Source organism: Leptonotus elevatus, chromosome 8 (assembly GCF_054856555.1).
Source record: "Leptonotus elevatus isolate MCC_2025b chromosome 8, RoL_Lele_1.0, whole genome shotgun sequence".
In the NCBI taxonomy this organism is placed as follows: Eukaryota; Metazoa; Chordata; class Actinopteri; order Syngnathiformes; family Syngnathidae; genus Leptonotus; species Leptonotus elevatus.
Genome location: NC_141246.1, coordinates 15,467,610 through 15,482,766, shown reverse-complemented (window position 1 = coordinate 15,482,766; position 15,157 = coordinate 15,467,610). Strand labels below are relative to the sequence as shown.

General features: G+C 37.6%; 2 protein-coding genes across 4 annotated transcripts; both read right to left on the bottom strand.

The window, feature by feature from the left end:
* Positions 1-70: 70 nt before the first annotated feature.
* Positions 71-7,311, bottom strand: stra6l (STRA6-like). Of its 2 annotated transcripts, none has more exons than XM_086082861.1 (18): positions 7,183-7,311; positions 6,881-6,953; positions 6,306-6,406; positions 5,957-6,087; positions 5,758-5,878; positions 5,639-5,684; positions 5,407-5,532; positions 4,190-4,263; positions 3,893-4,001; positions 3,661-3,814; positions 3,487-3,562; positions 3,326-3,407; positions 3,198-3,246; positions 2,998-3,115; positions 2,108-2,227; positions 1,605-1,768; positions 1,065-1,208; positions 71-958 (listed from the first exon to the last, which is right to left on the bottom strand). In XM_086082861.1, the coding sequence occupies exons 1-18, from the start codon at positions 7,221-7,223 to the stop codon at positions 756-758; spliced, it is 1,932 nt and encodes a 643-aa protein (XP_085938987.1). In that variant the 5' UTR covers positions 7,224-7,311; the 3' UTR covers positions 71-755. The 2 variants fall into 2 exon arrangements, with proteins under 2 accessions (XP_085938987.1, XP_085938988.1); XM_086082862.1 differs by having other exon boundaries at positions 1,065-1,134.
* Positions 7,312-10,007: 2,696 nt separating this feature from the next.
* LOC147169922 (serine protease inhibitor Kazal-type 1-like) lies at positions 10,008-15,044 on the bottom strand. 2 transcript variants are annotated; one of them, XM_086083729.1, is made up of 5 exons: positions 14,125-15,044; positions 11,777-11,903; positions 10,995-11,029; positions 10,618-10,730; positions 10,008-10,169 (listed from the first exon to the last, which is right to left on the bottom strand). In XM_086083729.1, the coding sequence occupies exons 2-5, from the start codon at positions 11,823-11,825 to the stop codon at positions 10,100-10,102; spliced, it is 267 nt and encodes an 88-aa protein (XP_085939855.1). In that variant the 5' UTR covers positions 11,826-11,903; positions 14,125-15,044; the 3' UTR covers positions 10,008-10,099. The 2 variants fall into 2 exon arrangements, with proteins under 2 accessions (XP_085939855.1, XP_085939856.1); XM_086083730.1 differs by having other exon boundaries at positions 14,214-15,044.
* Between the last annotated feature and the right edge of the window lie 113 nt (positions 15,045-15,157).

Sequence of the window (15,157 nt, the reverse complement as noted above, 5' to 3'; positions counted from 1 at the left end):
AATAATAATAATTAAAAAAAACCTTTAAATTATTCATTTATTTACCAGATACATTTAGCAGAAAACACACGTTTAACTTCGAAAGCTTACTCTGTGAAGAGTAAAAATCTGCTAATAAATTCAGGTCAAAGTTCAAAACCCCTCAATTTGATGACCATTTTACTATGTATTTATTTGCTTCAGTTATGTAAAAAGAACACATACATTCAGTTTATAAAAGTTAATAATGGTAAATTGAAAAATAAAGTAGATAGCGTAAAACAAGATCATGAAAGCCTGTCACATCTCCACCAAACTGTTCACTTTCATAGACATACTGCATGGGCTATATTGACAAACTAATGAATATTATGGGCCAACTTATGTATCAAAATGCAACAAGACCAAGAATGGCCAAAAATGATGCATATGTCAAGTGTAATGCTACACTTAAAAAAATAAATCTTTGTTTTCATATTTTGCTTATTACACCATTTTGATGACAGAACACATATTTAAATCTACTGTTTAAGGGGGGGGGGGGGGGGTCAGCACAGGAGTTTAGCAAACTTATCCTATAACAGTGTGCATGAATTCATTTCAAAAGAAGTACAAGCTGTGAAATGTTAAGGCAATTGCAACCCAAAGTGCATACAGAGTGAGATTCAACTTTTAACAACATATCAAATCTCAAGTGTATTTTGAAGACAGACCTCCAAACACGTTCAAAATATGTATCAGTGTGACAGTTATTCTAGCAGTCTGTTGTTTGTTCCTCAGTGTTCACTAGTAAGCACACTCTGTGTTTGTGAAGCCCTGAGCCAAGCCTGCAATACTGTGTCCGACTGAAAAGAAGAAGAAATGTCCAACGTCTGCAGTGATGAGAGGTGATGCTTCCTGTGCAGGATCAGATGAGGGTTCCTCAGGAGGGTGTAAAACAATGCCCAGCGTCTCCTCGATCGACTGCTCACAGAATATTCTGGAACGGAGGAGGAAATATAAGCAACGGAAAAGTGCTAACCACTTAAACAGGATTATAGTGTTGTCGCATATGTAGTTACATGCGCTGTATAGTATTTACAAACCGGGTGGTGTGTTGTTGAATGTGGAGTATGCGGACGGTGTGTGTTTCTCCAGGGTGGTGGAGACAAGCAGCTGGCAGAAACACATCATTACTGGATTGTTATGATAGTGGTCAGCAAAGATCATCCCAATCCATGTACTATAACCTGCATGGGAAAGGCAGCAAATACTGTTAGATTTGCACATGGTTTGTTGATAAATGCACTCTAAATACCAAAATGTCATTTTCCCATTATTTTATTTTAAATGTCTCGCCAACGTATCGTATCCCCTTCCTACAATACAATCAATAAATATAGTACACTGTACTTTACACATCCTGTTTCTTGTATTGCTGAAATCAGTCCCTAAGAGTGTGCGACTTTTATATAATTTCACCTCTGAGCATTCCAGACGGCAAATGAATGGCTCGTGTGATCCCACCACTCGTTAAATAAACCGCACGGCATACCTTTTTATTTTATTTTTTAAATTAAATAATCTGCCCGCTTTAAGTTGTCCAAAATAGCTGATTTGTGAGTCACAAGAGAGTTAAAAATTACCAGCATCCATGGCTTCATATCCTCTCTGCATTATTGTACGGTCGATGCGCGACACCAGCCACGTTCCCAGCACAATGCTGATCAACAGCCTCATGATGCAGTTGCTTATCCCCATGATCACGTTGTAGAAAAAGAAAAAGTAGTTGAAGCAGTGGAATGCTTTTCTGAAGGCAAAACAGAAGGAACAATATTCACATTTGATGTTATTTATACGTATTACCATTTTTCATTACGCTTTGATATATTTAAGATAATATTCAGTGCTCATTTCAGCAAATGACACTCATGTGAAAAGTGACTACTATTTTGACAAATGCACAACATTGTTTGTGTTTTGCGTTCATATTTACATGCACATTGGAATACGTGACAAATTCCAGAAGATGTCCGGTGAGATACATTATGGTAATTTACAACCATGTACAGTATTTTGAGTATCTGGTCCTTTTTGCAACCCAAACCTGGTTCACATATATTCGCAATATGAAATTATCGCTACCCACCTGTTATTGAGAGCCAGAGGTTTGTGTTTATCAGTGGGAGACAATTTGTCCTGGAGGAAAAAAATCTGGACCAAAACTATCTGGAGGATCACCATGGCTACCACAAGACTGATGGTCAGACTACAGAGAGAAGGACGTAAAGAAAGCTGAAGAAATGTCATATTGATTATATAGTGGACATAATAAGTCTACACACCCCTGTTCAAATGCTAGGTTTTTGTGATTATGAAAAAAAATTAGACCAAGATAAACCCATTACAACGTTTTCACCATTGTGACCTATAACCCTTGCAGCCCAACTGCTTATTTAAAAAAAAAATGAGAGAAGTAAAAATAAACAAAAGGAATGTGGTTGCACAAGTGTGCACACACTTTTGTAACTAAGATATGTTCATCTAATCACATCAAATGAGAGTCAGCATACATACCTGCCACCATGTATGCAATGCCTCTGCTTAGCCCCGAATTTCTAGTAGGCTTTTCCTGAATGTTTTGGGGGGTTACTTTGTGAGATTTTGTTGAACTACGGACTTAGAAAATGTGGAGGCTATTATGAATAGTTCAAAACAGTCCGTGTTGGCACAAAACCTTCAGACTTCTGCTGAGAAGAAAAAAAAAAACTTTTGGGGGTTAATCAGAGGCACTTTAAATGGTCGCAGGTGTGAGTTTAGTCAAGTTTAATAAGTTTGTGCACATTTTTACTATTATTTTAACCTCTCCTCTAAAAAAAGATTTCAAAAATTGTTAAATTGATCTGTCCAGGTTATAGGTCACATTAACAGAATGGAAAGTTTTACAATGATTTTCTTGTGTCATTTTTCTATCACAAAAAAAAAATGGAATTCATGTAGACTTTATATCCACTGAATCACACATGCACACACGCTTACAGTATGATGCCCAGGTTGGACAGCATAATCAGAGCTTTTCCATGTTGTATTGGAATAACAATCACATACACCAACAGCAGTGCAACCAGGAAGTGAACAAAGTGGACCATCAGATAACCTAAAAAAACGAAAAAACGAATCACAGCCTACAAAAACAAACAAAAGCATATTAATAAGAAGGAGTTTTAATTAAATGTTACCCCAGAGCGTAAATGCAATTTGCCATCCAGAGTAGCGTGCAATGGCGGCCTGCAAAAAAATCCATAAAAAGTTGATCATCACTAATGTTACACAGCAAACGTCTAATTGTGTGTGGTGTCACACTCGCCACACTAATGGCAGACTTGGGCTTGAGAAACTTCTCCGGGAGAAAACCTCTCTCTCCTCTCCAAAGTCTCTTTAAGTGTTTCCTAAGGAAGCAACACACTGTGATGCAATCGGACATGTGTGAGTTTGCGCAGATTTATTGCATCATACAGATCCGCTTACCTGTAACATACGAGTACATGGAATGTGTAAGCAACTGAATTGAGGCTAGCAAAGATGGTAGTTGCTAACCAAGTCTCTAGAATGAAATAAACAATTCGATTAATAGATTTTGTTCACTTGTTCGAGCAAGAAAAAGATCACTGAGACTTGCATGGCACTTTATGCACGACTCACTTCTGGACACGTTGATAAATTCTTCCAGTTGTGGAATCATGCCTTCCAAAGCTTCGGTCTGATTAGAGGACGTCACCAAGTGTTCCAGTCTGTTCTTCCACCTGACCACTTGGTCAAAAGCAATAATGCTGAGACTGTAGTCAGCCAGCGTCATCTAAAAGCAATGACAACAATTTTTTTAGGGGGGGGAATAAACATGTCATTGTTTGTGGGTTTTTTTTGTTTTTTTTACCGTGTATAGGCCTATGAGAGATATGATGGCAGTGCCAATGATTCTGTTTGGGAACTTGAAGAAGGGATCCCACTCATACACTCTGCTCTGAAACCAGCTCAGGGACTTGCTGCAACATAAGATTGGTAAAGTCATCGTTTATGTCGGTCACAGTTGTGTCACAAGGACTGATCCTATTGAGGATGAGCATGGCAACAATAATGGAGCACTTTTAAGATGAAAAGTTACAAATCGAATGGAATAAAATGCACAAGCGTTAAATGCTAGTCCTCGTGTGGTCTACTATATGTAATTTACCTGTGTGTACTTTTCTTCCCCAGAAGTCTCTTTACATGCTGCACTTGGTGTTGCTCAGTCAGTTCATCTGAGTCCTGGTGGCACATTTAGCATACTACAGTTTTTCCTCAGTCTCTTTGGCACATTTCTCAGATAAGAATTGAAATTTGCAAAACAGTAAGTGCATTTCTCAAAACAATTTGTACAAATTGCAAAATAGCATGGTTCTCCGGCAAAAGTCATTTCATCTCTCTCTCAAGTTAATATTTGTCTCACTGAACATGTAAGTGTCATCAGATTGACAATGTTTGTGTGCTTTTTTTTAATAGAAAATATGAATGGCTTAGTTATGTTGTCAATATAACATAACGTTGACTGAAGCTTTTAATGGTCATTATTCAAAAGTGCAAGTTATGTAGAATATTAATTTCAAGAGAGTGGTTAAGATACAAAAAGGAAAAAGAAAGTACTGCATAGCACAAAGAAAAAAACGAAATAAAAAAAGTACTAATGTAAGTAAACGTGGGACAATCTCTTTCTACAAAATTGTACATGCAACACTGTTGAAACTAAAGTGCAGTTTTCCTACTTCCCGTGGGCCACAAATTCTCATCCACATCAGAACAATTATCTTCACTTGCTATGAGATATTGCAGAAATCTGGATGATGAATTGCTTGATCTAAGGCTTCACACAATCCCTTCGTTAGAAAAAAAAGTCAAGATTCTCCTTGAAAAAAAAAAGTCTAATGAAACATGTTTGGCATATTACGACAATTTGTTCAGCCATTTTGCATATAAAGACCTACTTGTACGATGCCAAATTGTTGTGGGGTGTGAGACAATTCAACAGAAACACATCGCCATACAATTTGATCAATATGACATAAGCAATTGATCATGTCGGAAACAGCAGAGAATTGGACATAATCATGTACATGGCATACCAAAGCATTTGCAAATTGTTCAAAGAATTGAGGAACTGCTTTTAGGATGTGCACAAGTGACACAATGATGTGAAAATTGAACAAGTAGGCAATTCTGATCTGAGAAATGTACCTAAGCTATCTTTTTTTTTAAATTTCATTATAAACACACATTACAATCCTATATTGAAAATAAGTTGTAAAATGCATTGACTGTAAAACAAGACAAAATGGTGAAAAAAAGAGAATAATAAATAAAAAGTCAACATTTTCAGTTATTACTCTGTAGCTATTACATGATATATGCTCTGACCTCCTGTTCCAGCCGTAGATGTATTCGAACATCTTTGACCAGCATGTGGACAAATCGTCCCAAAAGAAAAATGAGAGAGAGGATACAAGGCCACTGGATAATTATCTTCTGGTATTTCCCTAAAATCTTTCAGAAACACATCTGTATTTTAATTTTCTGACATCAAAAGTAAATACAAACACACATGTCAGGTGGGCATAGTACTCACCTAGTAGCAGTAGTGCTCACGTACCTTTCCATCTGGACACGTGAATGTCTCCCACACTGTGATGATAAGCCTGCAAACAAACACTTGGCCGTTATTATACTCTTTGCGTTTATTGTGACATGCGCTTGGGATGAAATATTTACCAACACAAAGAGTAGAGAATTCCTAGAACAGCTCCAGCTGGTCTGCAGGGTGTTGACAGACATGCAAAAAAAGGAAAGTTCACAAGTCCCACTTCCAAAGCTCCAACGAGATAAACGACAGCTGAGAGGACCATAAACGCGCCATTAGTTCCATGTGTAGACAACAGAGCAGAACCAATTTGGCAGAAAACGTCTGTACCTCTGGCCCAGGGTGGGACAGTAAAAGGAAAGTAATGTTCCGAAAAGAGCAGCAAGACGCTGTAGGAAACGGCGCCAAAGGCGAACCCGTAGGACCAGCGATTGCTCAGGCTGCCGATGGTGTCCAGAGGTCTGCCAAGGACACGAACACATGCTTCAACCATCACGCACGCATCGTTTTGCATTAAACGAGTTAACACAAAGGGTGCCATTTGCGCTATGAATGGCTGAATTTTTTTTTTGTAAAAGTTCCTCAACTTTCTTACAGTGGCCTCTTTAAATGACCCTGCAACTAATGATTACTTCCGTAATCAATGACTTAAATTTTTAGTCCTTGTTTATTGACTTACACCACAATGCCAAAACGCCCTTGCAGGAAAGGAAGTCTGCGGTCAATAGCCAATAGTTTTGCTCTTTTCTGGAGGAATGACAGCACCAAGGCAATCAGCACCTGGAAGAAAACAACCAAAGGTAACTCTAATGCAATGGTGCCTTTGGATGACAGCAACAAGCCACATTGAGTTAGTATTCAAAAGTACTGTATGGGAAATCTTCTGCATTGAATATAAAATGAAAAAGAGCACCATCCTCTGTATCTGGTGGTGCACTACAACCTTGTCCTTAATTGAGTTATTTCTCATGGATTTCTCCTATTTATATTCTTGTAGTGGTTGGACATTCCGCTGGCTAAATCAATTGGAACAGGTTCGAATGTGCTTCCGTTGCAAGAACCTGCTCATTCAATGTAGTAGTGATGCTGTCGCTGTGCTTTTACTAAACCTATTAAACAAACAGTGGCCGTTTATGGCATTGTAAAAACTGACGTATAGTAAATATTGCTTGTGGATACGCTGCTGACTTTTATATAAACATAATTCCACAGCTCGGTTTTCAAGTTCCTGTTTTGAAGGAAGAACAAACTTACAGCTGGGATAAGTGTGAGATGCAGAAAGAGGTCAATCGATATTCCATTGTGACAGTCCTGAACTATGGCTTCCCTGTGGGGAAAAAGTGGGAATATGTTTATTATTGGGATCTATAAAGGTTGTTTTGCATTAGTGTACAACTGCTGCACCATACTGGTGTTTCTTTCTAATACTTTGACTTGCTCATATTGCATATGGGGGGAAAAAACATCTAACAACTGCCACAGGCTACAAAATGAAGTATGGTTTAAGTAAAAAAATCAAATTAAATTAAACTACACTCAAATCATAAAGTACTTACACATGTTCCAATTGGCCAGCAACCATCGTTAGATCGTCCATTTAGTGTCAAAAAAAGAAGTTTCCTCAGCAAGTCTAATGAAAACGACTGTGGACAGCAGCTGTCACTTCTCTATTTCCTGGTTTCACCCATGTGACTCAAAAAATTGAACTTTTACCTCAGGATGCACCCTTGTCTCGCTCACCCATTCTCTCTCGCTCACCCATTCTCTCTCGCTCTCTCTCTCTGTCTCTCTCACGCACGCGCACACAGGACACGGGCGCACGCGCACACATTATTGACAAATCTGTTACTTAGTATAAGAAATGTAAATAGTTCTTGCATAAAGATGGTCAACCACTCATTCGCCTCCTGACTTTAATAACAGAACTGTTAACGCATATATTGACCTGATAGTATCAGATTTGTCCGAATACTTTTTTAAATTTTTTATTCATGAATGAATAGTTTTCGCTGCGAATGAATAATTTCCGCTGTTGATATTCACTTTCAGCGCTTCACATCAGGTTAGCAGGCTCCATTGTGGTCAAGCGAAATGTGCTTCCCTGATGTCCTGTAGAGAGAAAATAAAATACACCAACTTGAATTCCGCTTGAACGTGTCATTGATTGCATTCCATCTTGAATAAGTCAGCTAAGATAATACAATAACTAAGTGGAAAGTAGACCACTTAAAAGTTAAAGTAAAATGACAATGTCAATTAATTGAAGTGTGTGTTTGTGAAGTAATGAAAAGTCGTGGGATTTATTTATTTTTCCTCTGGAGAAGTGCAAACTCAAAAACTATTTGATTCCTAATTGTTATATATGTATAATATATATATGTGTAAGGCTGCTACCAGCCACTCATAGTTCAGAATTACAAACTGTAGTTTCTATTTTAACCACCAGGCGATGCCAACACCAGCAATGCTGCGCGCATGCGTGCGTGGTCGTGTCGTGTTGTAGCGAACTCACTGGACATGCAGACAAAGAGCACACAGGTTTCTGTAAGTCCTTTTATCAGTGCCACACACAGGTTTGTAAATCTCGGTGCAGTAATATGGCTCGTTATTTGTGTCAGTTAATCATCTTATGATGGTGCTAAGAATTATTTGTCCAACTAAATTAAGGAACTTAAAAAAAAGTATGTTTTTTTATATCAAGTTTTAACATCTTTTATAATTTCTTCTACACAAAGCTACTTAAAAAAAAAGCACAAATCTACAGTAATACTTACCTCGTGCAATTTCCAGGCTGCTACTGTGTCTGTGGAAGCAGAAGTTCTTTAAAAAAGTAAATCCAGTTTTCTTACAAACACTTTCATGAACTGTAGCATCAATGTGGAAAACACATATGAAACATGAGAAAAAAATTCGACTTGGTTAATAAAGATAATAAGGACCACCTTTGTGTATTTATTGACACACTGCAATACAGTGGAATTATGGTTGAAAATCATAACATTATGCAGCAGAGTTAATATATGTATATGCTAATATAATTCCACAAATAGCATTTCGATTGTAAAAACATGTTGAATTAAGTAGGCCTATTCATTATTTGTTTACCTGCAGCCACACAGATGAGCAGAAGTCCCAGAAGAAGAACTCTCCCAGTCATGATGAATCTCGGTGGATGAGTAACTCACAATGACAATGGCACCCTGTCAGTGACATGTATTTATTGATGTCAAATCACTGATAATCAATGCCAATACAGAAAAAGCCCACCCAGACAGTAAACATGCACACAAAAACTTTTTAACCTCTTGTAGACGATGGGTTGTTTATTGTATACTGTATTGTATACAGTATCACAGTGATATTCATTTCTAATATTTTGATTACAATGTAAACAAAGTTATGTTGCTCTTAGGACAGAGATGCCTTGAGAAATGAGCTTAATTTGTAATTCCCATCAGTTTAAAAATATATATATATATTATCTATCTATCTATCTATCCACCTACCTATCTTCGGCCGCTACCCAGGTGTCTGTGCACCCAACCTCCTTGGCCCCTCCCACAGGTGGTGAGCATATGGGAAGGGGGACCCACGCATTGCTCTAGAGGGGTGCCCGGTGACCCACACCAGGACAGGGGAACTCGATGTCCAATGGTTTCAGTCATCATAGGAGAGCTATGATCTGTACTTTGTCTGGTCCTTCACCTCGGATATGTCTGCTGGCTAAGCGAGTTGGAAAGGAGTCCAAGGAGTACAAGCTCATCCTATGTAGCATTGAAAGGGTTGCTGTGATTTTACTTTTACTAAATGTATTAAACAAACAGTGCGAGTTTAAGACATTGTAAAAATGCACTCACTGTATGACACTGCCATATGGTAAATATTGAATGTGGATATGCTGCTGACGTAAACATAATTCCACAGCACTGTTTTCAAGCTCCTGTTTAAAAACGAAGGACGAGTTAAGGCTGGGATGAATGTGACATGCAGGAAGAGGTCAATTGATATTCCATAGTGACAGCCCTGAACTATATGGCTTCTTTGCATAAATACTGTCCATGTTGCTGCCTGTGGACTACTGTGGCAGAGTGCAAGAGGTCAGTACAGTAATTATGTTTTGTTAAAATATGGCTGGAAATTATATAGGACGAATAAGGAATTAGGGCATATTAAAAAATAAAATTAAAATAAATACCCGGGACATGTAGGCCTGGAATTGTCCTGAATTTCCCAATAGCCACCACACCCCTGCATCAAATGATCATGATGACTGTGGGCAACTGTCACTTCTCTATTTCCTGATTTCACCCATGGTTTCCCCCATTGAGTTATCAAACATGTCTTAGTATAAGAAGTGTGAATATGGAGTTCATAACAACTGTTACCACATTTGTCTAAAGACTTTTATTATTATTCACAAATTAATAGATTTTTTTTTTGTGAATGAAACATTTCCACTGTTGATACAGGTGTTCACTTTCCACGCTGCTGAACATCAGGGCATTCTCCAGCATGGGCAATTTTAATGTGTGTTTTTGTTGTCCTGTAGAGAGAAAACAGACCATCATGAACTTTTATTGAACTATTCTTAGATTTTATTCTATGGGGAAAATTTCTTGTTGGGGAGGGGGGCAAGTTTGTACTTGTCATTTGATCCCCCCACGGACACCCCGACCCCCTCCGGAAATATTCAGTTTCTCACTGTTACAAAATGATTGTATAGCAAACACAAATGACCATGAACTACAACCTTAACTGCTACAACGTGCAACACAAAAAGAAACAATAACAACAACAACAAATAGAAAAAATAGCACAGTACTGCAGTACACGTTTGTGTGGGAGGCTACTTAATCAGCCAACCAGAGTTCAGAGCTGGAACTGTAGTTGTTCCTATTTTGACCACCAGGCGACACCGACACCGATAGACATACTCCCTAGAAGAGGCTGCGTGGATTGTGCGTGTGTTGCGTGTACTATTATGAACTCACTGGATGTGGCGACAAAGATTGCACTCGTTGGAGTAAGTGTTTCCATCTGTACCACACACAGGCTTGTATATCAAGATGCAAAAAAATGGCTCATCTGTGATAGGGCAGGATGGCTGATGAGCAAAAATAAATACATGAGTAAATGCATTTTTATTTCTCCAAGAATAAGCAGTGGTGGTTTAAATTTCCCAGTCAACATGCACTAATAGTTTTAATTAACATATTATGGTGCATCATTCAGCTTTGTTATTTGTCCTCGAGGTACAGCTAAATTAAGAGACTTTTAAAAAACAACAACAACATACTTGTCTCCTTAAGTTTTAACATTCTTTATAATTTATTTCACACAAAAGCTAACAGAAACTATAAATACTTACATAAAATGGCTGCTTTTTCACGAATGCCTCTGTGTCTGTGGAAGCAGAAGTTGATTAACTCAAAAAGTGAGTCTGTTTTCATACAAATAGGCTACTTCATGAACAACATAATCTGTATGCAAAACACAGAAGAACATAAGAAATACATTTGACTTGGTTTCTAAAGATCCAAGATACTTTTATTAACAACAAACTGTAGTAGCCTACAATGTAATTTTTTTTGTTAAAGCATACAGCATTGTCACTCTAAATCAGGGATGCGCAACTACAATGACAAGTTTTTCATCAGCACTACTGAGGGGCCAGATGGGGACCGCAAACTTCCTAACCAATGACAAAAATGCTATTTTAAATGTAGACAAATAATTGGCCTGCAAATGGTGAAAATCCAAGTGATGCCCATGCATTGAAAAATGTATTTGGAATATTGTAGGGAAATAAAATACATAAATAAATTGTAACATCAAAAATATTCTTACCACAAAACAAAAAATGCAGATAAACCTCCAATGTCCATTTACCACCAAAAAAACGAAAAACTAAACTAAACTAAACTAAACAAAAAAACAGGGGTTGTCTTCCCTAAAAAACAAAAAGACCTCCACCCACCAAAACAAGCAAACAAAAAATCAAATAAAAAATAGTGTCAAACAAAATAGAAGCAAGTTAAAAAATAAATAAAAATCAGGGGTTACTCATAATTCTGAGTGCAGGCCACTTGTTGCTCATCCCTGATTTAGAGTGTAAAAACATGTTACATTCAGTATTTTTTATTTGTTTACCTGCAACCACACAGATGAGCAGAAGTCCCAGAAGAATTCTCCCGGTCATGTTGAATGTTGGTGGATGAATAACTCACATTTGACAATGTCAAACTGGCAGTGATGGGTATTTATTGGTGTTGGATCGCTGCAGATCAATGTCAACACACAAAAAAAGCAGTCAGATGGTAAACATTCACACACAAAAAACTATTTAATCTTTTGTAGACCCTTGGTTGTTTTGTTGTCTACTGTTATATGCACTGCGTAACACTGAATCATCTTATAATGTTTTGGTAACAAAGTAAATGCACAGTAATTCCTTGAGAAGAATAAATTGTATCAGAATGATTCATTTCTAACACTTTGGTGCCTTGAGGTCAAAAAGGTCAAGTTGGCCATCGGGAATTTTGAGAGTTTGCACACACCCATTGAATTGCCATGTCATAAAAATACAGGATATACAGTACACATGTATTGTATTTTACAATAATACTTTACCATATTTGTAATTTCAAATGGACTAATGGATGGAATAATGAATCTTGTGGTAAAAAAATAAATAAAATCATCTGCGTGCTGCTGGCCAAGTCCATTCACTTGAATAGTTTTTAAATACACAGTTGAGATAAAGCAATGCTTGGCTGGACATGCTCCTGTCACATAAACGCGAGCAGTCGGAAGTTGAGGCAAGCTCTGTGCCGTTTGCACCGCACCAGCTAGCTAGCAAGGAGTTAGCTAAGAGTCAGTCATTATTGACTCCTTGATACACTTATCGTTCTCACGAAAGGGATTATGAGACAAGTTCTTGGTAAAATAAGATAAGGTTGACACCTATTCGTTTAAGACCAGAATTAAGTGCTTGGGTGATTGAGTCCACTTTTGACAGAACCGAGCATAACTTTGAAGAGCAAAATATAAGGCAAATCAAGACAGTTAAGTATCTGGAAAGGAGCAGAACAAGAAAACTAGAAACAAATGATGTCCGCCAGGAGGAGTGACCTATACATTTTTTAAAGTAGGGCCTATATTGATATAGTATAAAATAACTATACAATAATATCAATACTGTTTGTTTTCACAATACAGTGCTGAGTTTTGATTTGGACTTTTAAGGTTTGCACAATAAATGCTCTCAAAATGACACTGCAACAGCTCATATCTTAATAAATAAATAAATAAATATAGCTTTGCTAAAATACCATACAATCCATTCAGAAATACTAAGATTAAACTGAAATTTATATTCGTTTTGGAAGTTTACTCAAGGAGAATTTAAGAAATAAAAACAGTCAATTATATAAAAATAAAAAGCAATTTTGTATTCATTATATTGTCATATATTTATCGTTTACTAAAAACCCTTGCTTCAGGTCTCACAGGTAAACCTGCAAAAAAAAAAAACCTCCTCTAAATTAGAAAGTTGTTCTGCAAATGAAATCACTAATTAGCAAACTGATCCGAGAAAAAACAAACACACACACACACACGCATGCACACGCGCACGCATACACAAAACGAGCCCTGAAAACTTACAAAAGAAGATAAAAGCATTTTTTAAACTATTTTCTTTAATTCATAAGACAACATATGACACAATTTACTATATAAAATAGAACTTTTCTTTATTTCATATAGTTTGTTATTGTTACTGCCAAACGAATCATGTGAGTGTCTGTTGCGACACCTGGTGGGACAAACACCGCATCAACTTTGCCTCTCTTTCTCCCAATTCCTTTCCTCTATTTGTCATCACTGCACACGGCAAAGTTTAGGTCGTTTTGACATGTTTACAATGTTCTCTGGGGTCACATCAAAACAACCCCCCCCCCCCCACACACACACACACACACACACACTTCCCCCCAAAGAGCGAGTAGGCACCAATCAGCCAGAGGTGGGAGTATTTTGTATTATCATTAGCAGTAATGCTGTATTTATATTTTTGTATATATATATTATTTTATATTTTTTATATTTGAGTGCATTTTAGCTTTTTTTTTGTTATGTTAATTGTTAGTTGTCAAACTATTGTAAATACAGTGATGGAAAAGAATGTGAGACCATCCTTGTTTTTTGCCCGGTTTAAATACCTAGTGCAACTAAAGGTACGTTTGTTTGGACCAATTCATGAATGACAACAAAAACAGCTAATAAGAGTTCATTTAGGAGCGGATCAAGATCATGTTTGACGGTTTTCTCGATAATAACCAAAAACACTTAGCAAGTTCAGACATCAACAACTATGACATGGAAAATGATGCTTTTAGGCATTCCATGTTTTCTTTTGTGTCAGTTAGTCACTACTGTACACTTTTAGTGGCAGCAGACATTAAATTGAGGCATTTAAGAAAACATGGTGGTCTCACCTGGAAGTTTTCTTCCAAAAATAACTTTACAATAAGCTTTTTATTTGACCATTTATGACTGAAATGCCTTCCAAATAGTAGATTAACACCTTAGCTGTTCACAATGGGTACTCCTGCAAGCCTCTGGTCAATAGTTTTCAGACTGGATTCCGGTTAGAATTTCCCGCGTGTCTTCGGATGTGACGTAATGTGCGTGGTTTGTACGTGAAGAACGGTATATGCAGTTAAACTTTTTGTCAGCAGGTGGCAGTAGCGATTCGAAATGGAATATTCTACTTCATTAGCTTCAAGTTTGACCATTCATATCAAACTGTTTGATTCCTTCCATTAGTCACTGCCGCTTTATTCCACGCTCTTCCGGGTACACAGGGTGACATTCAATCCAAACCTGTTAAATGTCAGATTTTCTATTTTTTATGTGTGGGGTTTGTCACAGATCAAATATACGCTGTGAGAAAATTTTGAAAAATTCTTTTTTTGTGCACCAAGCCCGTTCTGGGTCCGTTAATTGAAGTTCCACTGTACTCTCAATTCATTTGACTCAGCAAGTATTTCCCCCCCAAAAATTTTTTACGATGTAGCTCCTCTGGTGCTGTTCGGATGCACTCCTGTAACATCGGCACATATCTGGAAGTGACTGTTCTTTTTCGATTTTGTGAGATAACCTGTGGCCACTTGAGATTTCTGCCTCAGACGACTTCATTTTGAGATTGAAGGTGGGACAGAATCTCAACGTGTGTGTTGAACTAAGCGGAGCAAACCACACTCAATACGACCAAAACTGTAAAATGGCTGCATTTCTATCACTATGTGTGGGTTCCGTCACAGCGGGAAGAAAAACATTTAAGATGTGACAAATGTGCGAGCATACACAGCGCACATAGCGCACACAGCTGTTTCCTATCAAACACTCAGCTCTGGTATGGTGACTTCATCTGCTCTTGCTCCGCATTCCATTGGTCCCTCTTGGTGACCTACTTTTTGGACCACAAGAGGTCCCTATACACGCAGACCCCCCCACCACACACACACA